The 16,035-nt window shown below is 38.8% G+C and overlaps 2 protein-coding genes across 3 annotated transcripts in view; one reads left to right on the top strand and one right to left on the bottom strand.

Moving 5' to 3' along the window:
- Positions 1–2,587: 2,587 nt before the first annotated feature.
- Positions 2,588–6,447, bottom strand: prlhr2b (prolactin releasing hormone receptor 2b; the record flags this gene model as incomplete). Of its 2 annotated transcripts, none has more annotated exons than XM_079599950.1 (3): positions 6,249–6,447; positions 4,323–4,763; positions 2,588–3,224 (listed from the first exon to the last, which is right to left on the bottom strand). In XM_079599950.1, the coding sequence occupies exons 1-3, from the start codon at positions 6,332–6,334 to the stop codon at positions 2,588–2,590; spliced, it is 1,164 nt and encodes a 387-aa protein (XP_079456076.1). In that variant the 5' UTR covers positions 6,335–6,447. The 2 variants fall into 2 exon arrangements, with proteins under 2 accessions (XP_079456076.1, XP_079456075.1); XM_079599949.1 differs by having other exon boundaries at positions 4,323–4,766.
- Positions 6,448–7,041: 594 nt separating this feature from the next.
- aak1b (AP2 associated kinase 1b) overlaps positions 7,042–16,035 on the top strand; it is a 75,674-nt gene continuing 66,680 nt past the window's right edge. Inside the window, exon 1 of the mRNA XM_079599906.1 lies at positions 7,042–7,106. The gene's annotated coding sequence lies outside the window, so the exon portion shown is untranslated. The remainder of the gene's footprint in view (positions 7,107–16,035) is intronic.

The following is a 16,035-nucleotide window of genomic DNA, read 5'->3' on the forward strand; positions in this document are numbered from 1 at the left end:
AAAATCACCAAAACACCAATTGAAAGTAAATCTTTATTCATCTTTAATAGATAGCATGCAATAATTTAAACAGCATGTTGTAAAAGCTTTGTCTTCGAAGCACAGATGAATCAGTTTTGTTATTTTCCCTCATGATGCATCCGACTTTTAACATTGTTGACATGTTGCACTGCACATTCGCAGAGCTCTAGTGCATTGAATGATTACAACTCCTTCTTAAGCAGGAAATTGCTAATGGAAAAGTGAATGGCAAAAAAGTAGTCATTACTGGAGCACACGGGCTTCTGGGACTCTCAAAGTCAACATGAAAGGTTTCTGCTTTTATTGTGCATGATTTCAAAGAAAGAGCTTTTTTTTGCAATGTCATCTCGCAGTAAAATGTAATAGCTGAAGTCACCAGAGACACGTTCCCTGATGAATATCCCGTTCCACTCATAAAAACAACATTGCAGCAGAAAAATTGGTTGAGAATGCCATTTCATGTTGATTTCACCCTTGTGGATCCTTTGAAAACAGCCCAACGAGCTTAGAATCATTTGTTACAACGTCAATAAATAACAGTAATGAATCAGTCGAGTTAACACAGCCGTCCTAATGGAGCGTCCTTCAATTACATTAGGCTATGCCCACACTAATCAAATGGATCTATTTGAAAATGCCGTTTTCACGTTGTAGTGCGAGATGTGAAAACAGGGATTTCAACACGATGGCGCATGTTTAGTCATGTGACGCATATTGTACCCATACAGTAGATATCTAGATGTGGTATCTGTCAGGAGTTGGGCGTTTACACAATGATGTACAAAAAAACTGAAAAGTTTGTCCTTTGAGTTTTTCTGCGTTAAGGATGACAATGCTCTCAGAACGATAACCATTCATACGGATCCGCGAGAACGGCTAAAAACGAGCATGAAGTCACTGTTTTCACAAACGCACATTTTTGTAGTTTATATACAGAGATGATAATGGTGTGGTTTTCAAAAACTTGCATTTTGGGGCCGTTTACTCACAATTTTCAACAAAAAAGGAAAACTTTTTATGCTTTTTGGCCAAATTGCAAATTCAAATAGCAAGTTTTTGAAAGCGATACCGTTATCATCTCCGTGTAAACTACAAAAACACGAATTTGTGAAAACTGACATCATGCACCTAATGTTTCCTTACAAAGTGACCACCAACTACTGGCCTGGAATGAATAATGCAGCCTTTTAAATCGTTTTTGTGGATCTGTGTGACTGGGGATCGTTTTGACAACGTTGTTAACTGTACGACGTGAAAAAACGCAAAGGAAAAACGTTTCCGTTTTTAGTACATCGTTGTCATATAAAGTACTTCTGACATCCGTTTTCAAAAGTTTAAGTTTTTAGGCCACCAAAACGCTGGTGTCATGTATATGAATGGCCAAAACGCATAAAAAGTTTTCAGCTTTGAGTTGAAAATGGTTTTGTGTAAACAGCAAGAAAGCACACAAGACATGAGTAGCGAACTTCACACAAGTTAGTGAACGTAACACAACATTTAAGAATAGTAGTCAATAATACAATTCAACACAAAACTATAGTTTTACCGGCATTGTTGTGCCTGCTATTCCATTTTCAGAGTATTGTTAAAATAAATGTTTTACTTTAAAGATTGCCGTCCTGTGGCAAAACATGAGGGCAACTCCCATTCATGGAGTAGAGACTTTTTGCATATTTTGCTAGTAAAATTATTGTGCCAGAAGAACTTTTTTATGTTAGGTTTCTCTGTATTATTTTCCGACATTACAGTGTGGATGAGAAACTTTTTAAAAAATCATTTGAAAAGGCTTGTGTGGACGGAAAGTGGTTTGAAATTGAAATGCCATTTTCAAATGTATCCATAGGATAGCCTTAAAGGGATAGTTCACCCAAAAATGAAAATTAGCCCATGATTTACTCACCCTCAAGTCATCCTAGGTGTATATGACATTCTTCTTTCAGACGAATACAATCAGAGTTATATTAAAAAAAGTCCTGGCTCTTCCAAGCTTTATAATGTCAGTTTCTGTTTTGAAGTCCATAAAAGTGCATCTATCAATCACAAAAGAACATCTATCCATCATAAAAGTGTATCCATGATAAAAGTACTACACACAGCTCCGGGGGGTTAAAAAAGACCTTCTGAAGTGTTTGTGTAAGAAAAATATCCATATTTAAACCTTTATAAAGTAAAATAACTTGCTTACAGCCAAGCGAACATACGGATTTGACTTAAGTCTAAAGCGCAACTTATACGAGTAATGCGACGTACTGCTGATATTTACGCTACTCCATGACGCACTACGCTATTCTGACGTCACAAGTTGCGCATTAGGCGTAAATAGACTGCGTATGGCCGTAAGCTAGTTATTTTACTTTATAAAGTTTTAAATATGGATATTTTTCTTACACAAACGCATCGCTTCAGAAGCTCTTTATTAACCCCCCGGAGCTGTGTGGAGTACTTTTATCATGGATAGATGCACTTTTATGGACTTCAAAACAGAAACGGCCATTCACTGCCATTATAAAGCTAGAAAGAGCCAGGACTTCATGAGTTTTCATCTTTTCTGAAGCCCGGAGCGACGTCATAGTACGACGCTCGCGGTTGCGCAGTGGTTGGCGGGAATTCCAATGCGACGGTGGCAGGTGAACATCTTGCGCAGTTCTGCGCGGAAACGGTCGTGCAGCCACGCGTACAGGAACGGGTTGCAGCAGGACGAGCTCATGGCACACAGATGACACAACAACTGGATCAACAGGAAATGGCGCTTGTTGATGAGGCGGATGTCGATGTCGCGCAGCACGTTGAACACGTGGATGGGCAGCCAGCAGACGGCGAACGCCGCCACCACTAGAGACACCAGCCTGAAGATCTTCCGCTTGCGTGCCCGCTGGGCCTCGGCCTGGTCCCGCGTGCGGTGTCCGGGGGCCACGCAGTTCCGGAGTTTGACGGAGATGCAGAAGTAAGAGACACAGACTGCGGATAAAGGAAGGATGTAGGTCAGTAGCAGTGTGCTGTAGGCGTACACCAACCGCTGGGTCTCCTGGCCCAACCAGAACTCCTCACAGATGGTCAGACCCTCTTCTCTGAACTCCACGTGATACGTGTGGGCCACAGCGGGAGCGACTAGCACACACGACAGCAGCCAGATCCCAGACAGCACATAACCGCAAGCCGCCATTGAGATTCGCTTCTTCAAAGGGTGAACTGTAGCGTAGTACCTGTTACAACACACAGAGATTTTAGATTATATTATAAACATATATTTCATTATTTCAAGTCTTTTTCTTTTAAAAATTACCCACAAATCAAATAAAATAATTATAAAAGCATTGTTTTGTGTAAAGAAAATTAAGCCTGTTTTTTGAAACATATTAATATATTTTTTTTTACCATTTAATCACTTTTAAACTCAAATTCTCATTACTGTAATTCATCTGGACATTTTACATTTGAGTTTTTTTTATTCCTGTTAATTTATGCATTACTAGAATAATGCATAAATAATCATCATTATTTATAATAATTTATATTAAAATATCATTTTAATTATAAAAAGAATCAATATAGTTATTTTTACTACAGTAATATGCAGTAATGTTTTTATTATTATTTTTCTTTCAGATATTACCCCAAAATTAAATTAAATAATAATAAAAAAGACATGTTTTGTATAAAGACAATGAAGCTTATATTCAGAACCATTAATATTATTGTGTGTTTATGTATATATGTATATTTAGCACTTTAACCCTTAAATACTTGCAATTCATCTGGACATATTACATTTACAATCAATATAATAATTTTTACTATGGCGAAAACGCAGATGGTTTAAAAAAACAAACAAATAGAAAAGTAGTTCACTACTACAACATTTAAAAATAATATTATAACTTAATAATATTATAACTTTTTACTATTTTTTTAGATTATAGTAAAAAATATTTTTCCAATTATGGTCATGAGACACTAACAATATAGTTATTTCTTTCTGTATGAGATTTGCGAGGTGAAATATGACATATTTTGTGGGTTAAGAAAGCAAGAAACAATTCAATTTGGTCAACAAACATCAAAGCAGGAGTGGGGAAACCGCACGGATAGTGACCTTTTCTCAAACTGCAGACTTCACTTTACAGACCTCTAATGATCTCCAAAGACGCAAAAACCCTTTTCAAAAGAACCATGATTCAGTGCACATCCTTTGGACATCCTTTCATCTCAAGTGATCTGACCCACTTTAGCCCCACTCAGCTCTGATATCTAGCGTCTGAGCCATTAGTGAAATCATTAGAAGGTCAGGTGGGCTCACTCACCTGTCGACGGCAATGGCCGTGAGAGTGAAAACGGACACGTATACAGTGACGGGCTGGATCAAGAACACCAGGTAACACATGAAGCGTCCGAACGTCCACCCGTGAGGGCTGAAGGCGTAGGCCAGCGTGAAGGGGACGCAGGTCACGCATATCAACATGTCCGAGAAGGCCAGGTTACCGATGAAGAAGTTGGTGACGTTGTGCATCTTCCTCGTGCGGCAGATGACGTAGATCAGAAGGTAGTTGCCAAAGACGCCCACCAGCAGCACAAGAACGTAACAGGGGATGATGAGCGGCTTGAAGCTCTGCAGCAGGGCTACGTCTGCGAAGGGGAAGCTGTGAGGGGACGAGGAGTTTTGGACCACCGTCACCTCGTACACGTGGCTTCCAGGAGGCTCTTCTCCACCTTGCCAGCCAGAGCCCTCCATCTTCTGTCTCCACCTGCTGGACGAAATCACAAGGGTTTTTCAAAGGTTCTACTTCAGTTTATTTGTACAGCACTTATACAACAGCCACACGACTGACCAAAGTGCTGTCCAGAGGTTCGTCAATTAAGGTCTTTAACAAAGGTCTCACTCAGTCTTGAATATTTTGTTACATAACTGCTCATTTATGAATCAAAGTGCTTTAATGTACCTGTATGAAAGCGACTATAGAAAAACGAAGGTCGTAAAAAAGCTTCTCGTTCACTTTGCTCCAGCATTTTAAAACACACCAGTGTGCCTGCAGTGATGTATTTTTCAAAAGAGTTTTTGTAATCTTCCTACATTAATCTACTTTCACTGTCAGACAAACAAGAATGATGAATGTCAAAACTTAGCAGGTAAACGCTGCTTGAATTCAAATGTTGGACTCGCGTCATCTGTGTGAATGCAACATTTGTTTAGTTTAAACTCAAATGCCAGTCTTTTTGACGAATTGGCATTGTGTTCTCTGTTCTTGCTGAGTTCAGTTGTGCGAAAATGAAACTTTTGCAGTTTCATAAAATACCCCCCTTTCAGACATCCATGGTGGATATGGGAAGAATTATGAGATATGATTATTAAGTTGACATTACATTATTTTAGAAAGTTGCAGTGCAACAGGCTAAACTGTTTTAAACGGAATTGTACTATTCTTCTATCATTAATTTGCATGCAGAGCCTGTGTGATCATGTTAATTGAGAAGTTGCATGGAATATTTGTACTTTTCAAAATTCATACATTTGGAGTTCATTAACATCTCTAAAGACATTTTGAATCACAGAATTTCATAATATTCATCAGGACAGCATCTTATCACATGCAATCATCTAATGAGGACAGCAGATAAAGAGCTACTTGAATAAATATAGACTGTACATGAGAATAAAGGTCATGGCGTATGGATCTATATGGTCTGAGAAGGAATGGGTGTGAATCTGCAATACCATAATTCTCTTACTGTCAGTGTAATAATGCTGATAATGGAACTTAGAAATAAAGTATTCTGTTCTCGGTTACATCCATAGAGTATTTTTTATTTACGGTATTTTATTCTTTACATTTAATCATTCTACTAAATTAAACAGATGCATAGCTTTAATCCACCCTATACCTGTAGCCAAAATGTAGATTTGATAGTGAATCAATATATATTGTTAAGTTTTGCAGGGTTGTTTTTATTATGTTTTTTTATTTATTTCAGGGATGAAGTAAAAAGATATTCTCGTGTCCACATGATTAAAACGAACATGCAGAGCCAATACTGCTTTTTTTAATCAAAACCAGTTACTGAGATATAGCCCTTCTGTTGTGACAACTAGCCCCGGGATCTTCTAAGCCTATGCATTCTTTAAATATCATGACTAAAATGTAAAGAAAATTCGATGTAGAGTCAAATTAGCAGTAGCCTAGATCAACGAGACTTCAGGATATTTGCGTTAGAATAAAAAAACAATACATTACCTAAGACACAGAATATTCCTGTTTCTGAGAAGTGTGTGAAAGCAGCGTTGTTTCTCCGGTGTGGTTCTCCGAGTGTCTCTCAACATCTGATGCGCAGCTTCTGCTCCGAGAAACAAATCACACAAACCAGAGACCGAATGTGCAGCAGGAACAAGTGCTCCACAACTGCCACTCGTTTACTCAAGCAAACATGAAGCCCAGCAACTCCTGTCACCCTGTCAGTGAAGACCGTTGAGGGTGCGAATGGAAGGGTTGGGAGGGGTCCAATTAAAGCTCGAACTTCGTCAAAGGAGGTTAAAAAAAAAAACGTTTTTGTTAATTTTTTAAAAATAAGATATACGATACTCAGCAACGTTTTTAAACAATGTTGTCAAAGGAGTTCAAGGAAACGGTTTTGGTTACAATTATTTATCATAATATATAGCCTAGTTAACGGTTTTTAAAAATTAAAATTTTTAAAGGCCACTGTGAGTTTTCGTCGCCCCCAAGTCAACTAAATTTAAAAAATGAGTCAATACATCACCATCCTTCTTCCAATGTCGTGATGGTTTTCGCGAGAAATTGCATACTTAGGCTACGTCATTCGCCGGCGTGCGTGTCTGTCCATCATAAACGGAGACAAGTTGAGGCCTGTAGATATCATGGTGCTAGGAGTGGCATTTTCAGTCACAGAGAAAGGTTGGAATTTCCAGGGAATCACCCGTAAAAAAATTACTTAAAAAGTCTGCTGCAAAATGAGAACTGACGGAGAACACTATAAAACGAGAAGCAACATGGCTTGGCTTTTCGGAGATGGCGAGAACTGAGGGATTTGAAATGTTGAAAAAGGACATAGAGATGGTGTTTATTACTAAACAGGTGAGTAAGGTATTTTATTGAACAGATAAATTACACACGGCTCTCTAACAGATCATCGTAAACATTTTTATTAAGGGTAGGCCTAATATTTATTTTCAGTCACAACAATGTTCTTCCACAAAATAGCCTAGTAGCCTACATGCATATATTTTTTAGGGTTTTTAAGGTAGCCTATCCACTGAGTAACAACAGCTCCTTGACCAAATTTATTATTACATTATAAATTTACACATCACAAATGTGGACTGTTTTTGTTTTGTTTAAATTACTTTATTGTTTTATTTAAAACATCTAAAAAAGTGGTGCCAAAAGACAATTCGGTTCGCGCGAGACGAGCCTCGAACACCCTGAGGCCCGAGCCTTTTGGGGGCCCTAAGCAGAATTTGATTTTGGGGGCCCCTCCTACCACGCGGAGTCACCTGTGCTTGACGATTACTGACACAAATGTCACGCTATAATGCTACATTATAAATACAGTGAGGTTATGTGTTAATACAAAATAAATACTTAATAAAAAATAGATACTTAAATAAAAAGTTGTAACTTTTACTTTACTCTTTTACTAACTCATTGAAACTTCTGAAAACAAACTCTCACAAAATCTTCAACTACAAAATAAAACCAAAATAGACAAACATGGATATAATCAAAAATAGAATGTTACAAAAAAAATAGATAGGCTACTTAAATAATGAAAGTGCATACATTTTTCACTTTTGTTTTTAAAACGTTTAACTTTTACTTTACTCTTTTACTAACTCTCTCAATTATTTACATCATTTAAAATAATGACAAAACTGAGAAATCAGAAACATAATAACAGCAACAACAATGACAATTATTGACGGTGTAACTGTCCTCAAAATATATATTTTTAATATATAGATTATTATTGTAACAGACTTTGTTGGATTGTACATGCATCATGACAGAATCCAACAAAGTCTGTTACAATAATAATGATGTACTGGCGCTAGTTGTATATGTGTGCATGCAATGTATTTTTCCCCTCGGGGCTTGCCGTAGATGCGCACTTGGTACTGGAGTGTCGCGGGGTTTTGGAGTTAGTGATCTGATGTGTGGAATATAATAAAGTCAGAGAATGTCTAATAAGGGGAGAAGGTTCACTCTCACTACACTTCCGGCTTCTGACTGGTTGCAGTTCCACTCTGATTCCATATGAGGGCGCTCACAGGACGAGTGCAGAATGAATGGAGGTCTATGGAGCTATACCCCTCAAAATCCACTTTTCTCAAGATATAATTTTTTGTCTAGTAATTTGAATGTTGTATTCGAAAGGAGATGCAAAGAAATTGCACATTGCTGGGTGTTAGATTTTTTAGAGTCACTTATTTGCTTTAAAAAGTCTTTCAAAATGTCAATGACGTCATACACATCGTACGACCAGAGATACTGCTTTACGGCAATCCTTCAGTCACTTTGGTGCTTTCGCGCTCTGCACTTTATTTTCTCTCGAGGCATCACCAGCACAGCTGACACAGGTAAACACACGTGCTAGAAGAGTTTCTGCTAGAATACATTCTGTTCCCGCTTCGGATGCCATAATGCCATCAAGCGGTATCTCTGGTCGTAACCTGTCCTTCACTGACCAATCAGCGTTCATTAGCAGAATGCTAGCGTGTTATGGGCAACAACAACTCAACCTGTAAGAAATCGAAAGGACATAAGTACTCGTTCATTCAATTTTCGACCTATAACCCATGTTGAACTTGCCAAACCTACAATCAAATCTGAGATTTCTCAACGGCAATCGGCTGAAAGGGACAAATTTAGCCGTCTAGCCCCATAGACTCCCATTCATTTTGCACTCGGGGGCGATCGCCTCCAGTGGAACTCTGGTGGAACTACAACCAAAATTCGGTACAATAGGACTTAATAGGGAGTGAACAGGCTCTCCGTAGACGGGCTCTGATAAAGTGGAGAAGACTTCAAACTGCTATCGTTTATTATTTTCTTATTTCTGTTAGTGTTAGGTGAACCCTATACGAACGCTCGGTCACATTATTAAGATTATTAAAACCACATTATTAATAAAGTTGAAGTCTATTTTCATCACAGAAGTCTCCCCACCCACGAATTGTCTATGCACGCGAGGTGTCTAGAGCCAGGGGGCCCCATGCAGCCGCTTAGTTCGCTTATGCCTCGGGCCGGCCCTGAGACATATAAAAAGTCGCTGAAATTAAAGTAATTGAATACTTTGTGCACTGCACTTCTGTTTGCTGTTAATCAAAAAATGATCTTTGCTATTTAATCTCTTCTGCAAAGCTTTTGTGGATCTCAAGTTTTACATCTGACGTCATGTGTCAATAAGTCATGGAGCTGCAGTCGATTAACACAGACAGACTAAAGAGCTTTCACATGAAACTGTCAGTGATCAATATGGATAGAGCACCACGACTAACCTCTTCGTCTCTTTTCGTGTAAGAAAACCAGAGGTTTGGAACGACATTAGGGCGAGTAAATGCTGACAGAATTTTAATTTTGGGGTAAAGTTGAACAACTTCTTTCAGGCAGAGAAGCATAAACAGTAACCCCCGACACAAAACACCACCAATCCAAAAAGTAAAGTAAAATTGGAAAAATGCTAATTTGATACAAGCCCAGAGGTCAAAATAACAAGCAAACTAATGAGCTTGTATTAATTTTTTCTCACACTTATGTGGTTAGTTTTAAATGATGAGCTCTATGGCCTGAGGGCCAGAAATCTGCTATTTTTTTGCAGCCAGTAACAAGCTTCTGTTAGGCAAACAACTGCTCTGATGAATAATAATAACATATAAAAACACTAAAACTAAATTAAACCACCATTTAGCAGCACCGTTTCTTTTTTATTTGCTCAGCTTCTGATACTTTATTTGTTGCAAGTGCTTTTATCACACATTTTGTCATTTGGTGTGATTGTTTTCAGTCGTCTATGTTTTAAACAGTTTAAAGCCGCAGTCCGTTAGCCTGGCAAGCCAGACTTACATCAAGATGTTTAGTCTGGAAACTCTCCATAGGCTTAATCCGAGGGGCGGGATAAACAGTTGTCTCTCAAAATCCCTCTGCACGCAATAGGATAGCGCTACAACCAACCAGAGCAACGAAGGTGACGTAGTCAGAGCGGCAAAGATCCGGTCCAGCAAAACTCCGAACACTTCTTCCTTCCTTTTTTAACCCTTTCGCACGTACGATCACACCGGTGTGATCAGTCTTGGCTGGTCCCTGGAGCGTACGATCACACCGGTGTGATTAGAACGGTCAGCGCATCACGTGATCAACTGCTAAATTCAAATGTGCTTTTGCGCGTTGGCTGGCGCTGAGCCAGAGATGGACGTGCTCGCGCTTGTCATATATCACAACTATTCAGTGTTTTCAACCACATAATGTTTATTTTAGGTTTCAGGCATTTAAAATCACATAAGTACTAGCAAACCACTGAATTTGAGTTTGTAAAATACACACAGATGTCTATGGAAGCGCCAATAATAATCCTTTCCATTATAATAAGACGACATGTTTTATTCATATCAGATACACAATGTGTAAGTAGCTTTACATTTTACCCTATTCTTCTCCCAGTTAACCTGCCACTTACTTTCATGTATTTCGTGAGAAGTGGAGGAATTGACGTGTTGTAAATCCGGCACAAACTAACATGGCGCCGCCCATCGCGCATACAGCTCAACTAACGCGATCGTTATAAAAGTGTTTAAACAACCAAACACATCCACAAGCACATATTTGACAATCGGAATATCTGTGTTTCATGCTATATCTAACATATTTTTGAATATTTTGAATCAAAAAGAGAAAATTACATAAAAGCAGATCATCATTCATTCAGCGCTGTGTTGTGTTTGCGCTGTGTCACGTGACAAGCAATGACGCGTCACCATGGAAACGATAAAGTGACAGGTTCTAAATAACGGTCGCCTTGAAAAACTCACGCTGGGGGGTCAGTTAGAATATTTTAAACTTACGTGTGAAAGGGTTAAGAATGACTTAAGTGCCGTTCTTTGCTCTTTTCTTAAAGAAAAACTTAACTCCAAGTCCTCCAGAGTCGCGGCCAAAGCTGATTCGAAAGACCGCTGTTCTCCATCCGCAGCCGCCATTCTTTGTTTTCAAGTGGCAGCCGTCGCAACTCTGTCGTCATATGTTAAGCCCGCCCCGCCTAGTCTATACACGACGTGATTGGCCTGACCCAATTTAGGTTTTTGCAGCTAGAAGGTCTATGGAGAGTTGCTAGACTGCCCTGGCTGCAAAATACTTTTTGCTGCCGCTAGGGTGCGTCTAGATTTCTAGGCTAGCAGTCCGTAACTTTTGGCGATCTAGTTAATAAACAGAACTGCATGGGCTCCGCAGTGGTATGACCCATACCAGTCTAAAATAGTCCAAATATAAACACTTTCATTCATGTACCGTATCAGGATAAGACAGAAACACGGTTTGGAAAATGGATTCATGATGTACTTGCTTATTATATACATTTTGTAAATTTTTAACACAAAGTTACAGACTACAGCTTTATTTAGTACATCTTAAATGGCGGATGTTCACACTCTCCATGCATCCTAAAGTCAGCATGGAAGTTGTGATAGTATCTTTTCTGTACTAGCCTATAGTGAGTGGAAACTGCTTCTCAAACAAGAAAAAATTTAGGCTGGGATGTGATTTTGGGCTCGGAAATTGATTGGATCGTCGTGGTTTGCTATTGCTGTGGTGTGATGTCATGTGAGTGAGAGGTTGCCCCGCCTCACGCCAGTAAACGCATCATCAGAGAAGAGATGTAGGTGCAAGAGGGAGGAAGAAGTTATTTTGATTAAAGATTATGCCGGTAATTATGCCGGTCTTTTTATATATAAAAAAAGATTTGTATGAGGAATCATTTATAATAAATACTCCAATATTCCTTAAAAAAAAAAATATTTTTTCAATTTGATTTCATGGTGACTTTAATGTTCTACATCTTCGCTGAACAGGTTTCCGACTCGTCCTTTTTTAACAGTAAACGGCCCACTGCTGTATAGCATGCTTGTAATGAAGAGATAAACAAAACACTCGAAAAGGATCGAGCCACACAGGCCTGACATTCAGGGAAATATTATTATAATTTTTGTGTGTGTGGTCATTCTGTATCACAACTTAGCTTGAGGGGAAAACATAATGTGGTGCGTGACGTCATTAGCGAGTGGCGTTAGCACAAGCTGAATTAATATCAAATTGGTCGGCTGCACTATGTCATAGGACGAGCTTCTACTCGAACAAGATAATTTTAAATGAATAGCACACCGTTTATGGCCTCCATCATATTCAGAACAGATTCTCGAATTTATACAAGGCTGCATTATTCCATTATGAGAGTCATCTAAATGGCTTATAATCTTCTGGTATGTTTTTGTGTCTTATTGCACATAATATTGCCCATCTGACGTTACTATTATATGTTTTAGTCTACTAAGATTAGTCTACTACTAAGATGTCTGGCTAAACAAGCTTCTTCAACATGTTCTCCACACAAATGAGATTTGTTTAAAAGACAATACATGTACAGCTTTCAAACATGTTCCTAGAAGAAGACAGGCAGATATGTTTCTCTGTGTTTAGTACATTTGAATTCAGACTGTGATGTAGAATGAAGAATAGATAGATAGATAGATAGATAGATAGATAGATAGATAGATAGATAGATAGATAGATAGATAGATAGATACAGTAGATAGATAGATAGATAGATAGATAGATAGATAGATAGATAGATACAGTAGATAGATAGATAGATAGATAGATAGATAGATAGATAGATAGATAGATAGATAGATAGATAGATATAGATAGATTGATAGATGTCTCTTTATGTGAGTACATTGTATGTATGCAGATATATTTATAGTTTAAGTTGAAAGCAGGATGCTGATCACAGAGCCTGAGTCGACTCATGATTATTCCTGCCATTTAAATGAATCAGTTGACATATATCATCGTTATTGAATAATTGTGACTTTGGCCTTTAATTTAGATTTATTTGTTCAGGTTTCAGTGGCTTCCACATGTTCAAGCCAATTACCATCCTTCTGTCTGGCTTTGCCTGCATGGCATCAGCAGATGTGTGTCTTTTCGGATTGTTAATGGCTTTTATTTGTCTTGTTATTGTGTAGCAGAACATTATTTTTTACGTTTTCTTTAGAAGGCGGACAAATAAATTTGACATACAAAACATTGCATCGGTTCCGTTGTAAGAAAGTGTTTAAAGTGCACTTTTTATATTTCCTCACAAAACACACATCCATTTTGCTTTTAGTGACCACAGCTCCCAGCTGTCGTCACTCCCTCACAACATAATTCCCTTTCTCATTACTACCACCTCTATTTTTCACTTCATTCCCACGTTCCTCTTCTTTTCTTCCCTCTCTTCTCTGTTCGCTCGTTGAGTCACAGTTGAGATTCCGATTAAAGGTCTCTAAAAAGCGTCGGAAACATTTCCGTGGATGCTGAAGTCTTAATGGTATTTAATGATCAGGAGCCTTTCGCATGTTGCTATGAGAAATGATCATTCTAGTATGAGCGGAGGATAAAATGCATGTCTTTATATGTGCTCTGAATGCCACATGGGTTTTATTATGTGTCATTTGCCCAGCTTGCATGGGAAGACCATCAAAACAGATTATTTGTGAAATTGTACAGAGCATTTGTTTTCTCTGTGGAAGCATAGATCTGTCATCATTTATTCACCTTCATGCCGTTTCAAACCCCTATAACATGCAAGTCTTTTGTTCAGGTTTGGAACAGCATGAAGGTGAATATGCCTAAATGATGCCAGCATTTGCATTTTTGTGTGAACTATGCCTTTAAGGGCAGATTTCCCTTTACGGGCACTTGGTCCAGTGAGCGTGAGTGAAACTCTTCTCCCTGTAAGGCATGATGCTCTTCCTCTAGTCAACAATGAGCAGTGCAGCTGATGGGTGTACGTGCTTTCTTGCACACTTTCAGATGTTGTTTTGTTAAAAAGACATTTTGACCAGCTGTAGTCTTTGACATGCTGTATGTTTTTCTTAGTACTCCCCATTTCTGCCTGTTGCATTAAACACAAGGTTATTCAGATGTATTAGTGGCAAACTGCAAAAGGAAAAATGTTCAATAGCCTGTTTGCTCACTTTAAGCTATTACAAGCTGTTTCTAAGAGGAAATGTAGAGGGGAACGTTGAAATTGGCAAGTACTTTTTAAATGCATGTTCCTGATGTTTTATGACCAGTTTATCCTTGTGTGTTGTCTTAAATCATATAAATGGGCTTTCATATAGAGTCCACTTATAGTGATTCAAGCTATTCCTAATGGATAAAATGAAGTGCAGCCTTTTTTCTGTTCCCCCCCCCCCCCCCCCCCCCCATGTTTAATATCCTTTTTCGCTCTGAGAGACAGTATATACCTAAATGCTGACTTTAATGCACGCTCACTCTCTCTCTCCCCCTCTCACAAACACAGATTTGCCTCACCTGCATTCATATGTGCATTGCATAGATCTGGTGTGATTATGAAACATTGAAAAGGTGAAATATTGATGGCATGAACTGAACTTTCCCCTTTGGCCCTTTCATTAAATCTCCATCAGGTGCTTGCAGGAATATGCTTGAATGTTAGAGCAATGTCCCCTGGGTAATATGTTCACACTCCAGCTTTATAATGTGCTATTATTAGGGCTAGGATGGAGTCTAGAACATCAGCAGCCCTTTAAAGCAACACTAAATAACTTTTCCTCTTCGGTCGCCCTACAGGTTGGAAGCGAAATTGACCCTTCGTAGGGAGCTTGATTGACAGGTGATCTGACCAATCATACTTCGCCATCCGCCATTTTGTCGGACAAAGCAGTCAGGAGAGTTAGTAGATTAACATGAGAATTTGAACTTGAAAAACGGAGTGACGTCTTTCCGCGGTTAAAACAACATTCCTTCTTATGTTCATTCATGTTTATTTTATGCTATAAATTAACTAGGAGGAAGAGATGATCAGTTCACGAGCAGCTTTAGCTCTACAGCGATCTGTCAGACACATTAAAGAGCCACAAAACGGTATTTATTGTTTAAATTTCTTTTAAAAAATGACCAAATTTAAAAGGTGAGACTTTGTTTAATACGTTTAATATCAAAAGTAACCAAAAAGTAACCTGGCATGTCCTGTCTGTCAGTGTGTTGTCGGTCTCCTCTCTGCTCCGCGATGTATTTCTCACTGCGTGAGAACATGGTGTGGCATGAGAGCGGCGTAGCTTGTCGGGCATAGCGACAGTAACTAAGGTGGGCGGGTCTTTGCAAACGGTCAATTGTCCATTACCGCTGCCGTAAATAATTTAGCCTACCACAGCCTACCGTCGCACGCACGCTCGCTGTTTATCCAGCACTGGCTTTGGAATGAACAATGTCCACAGACAAGGTAGAGTATGTTGCATGATTTCATGAAAGTATGATGCATTGCGACATCAGAAACGAAGAAAAACAAAATAATGACTATTGTAATAGTGTATGGCAATCTTACAGTGTGTGGTTATAGCAGATATAGGGCCGCAAAGCGAAGGCAGAAGTGTCTTTCACCCTGTTACGACTTGATGAACCGCTGAAACAATTTTGGAAACATTATTTTAAGGTAAAAAGGTAAAAAAATATTATTTAGTGTTGCTTTAAATCAACTGTGATTTGGGATAGTTCACCCAAAAATGAAAATTGTGTCATTACTTACTCACCCTCATGCTGTTCCAAACCTGTATGAGTTTCTATATTTGAAGAGTTTCTGATATTTTGAAAGAGAGAGAGAGAGAGAGAGAGAGAGAGAGAGAGAGAGAGAGAGAGAGAGAGAGAGAGAGAGAGAGAGAGAGAGAGAGAGAGAGAGAGAGAGAGAGAGAGAGAGAGAGAGAGAGAGAGAGAGAGAGAGAGAGAGAGA

Source organism: Phoxinus phoxinus, assembly GCF_949152265.1.
Source record: "Phoxinus phoxinus genome assembly, chromosome: 23".
Taxonomy (NCBI): Eukaryota; Metazoa; Chordata; class Actinopteri; order Cypriniformes; family Leuciscidae; genus Phoxinus; species Phoxinus phoxinus.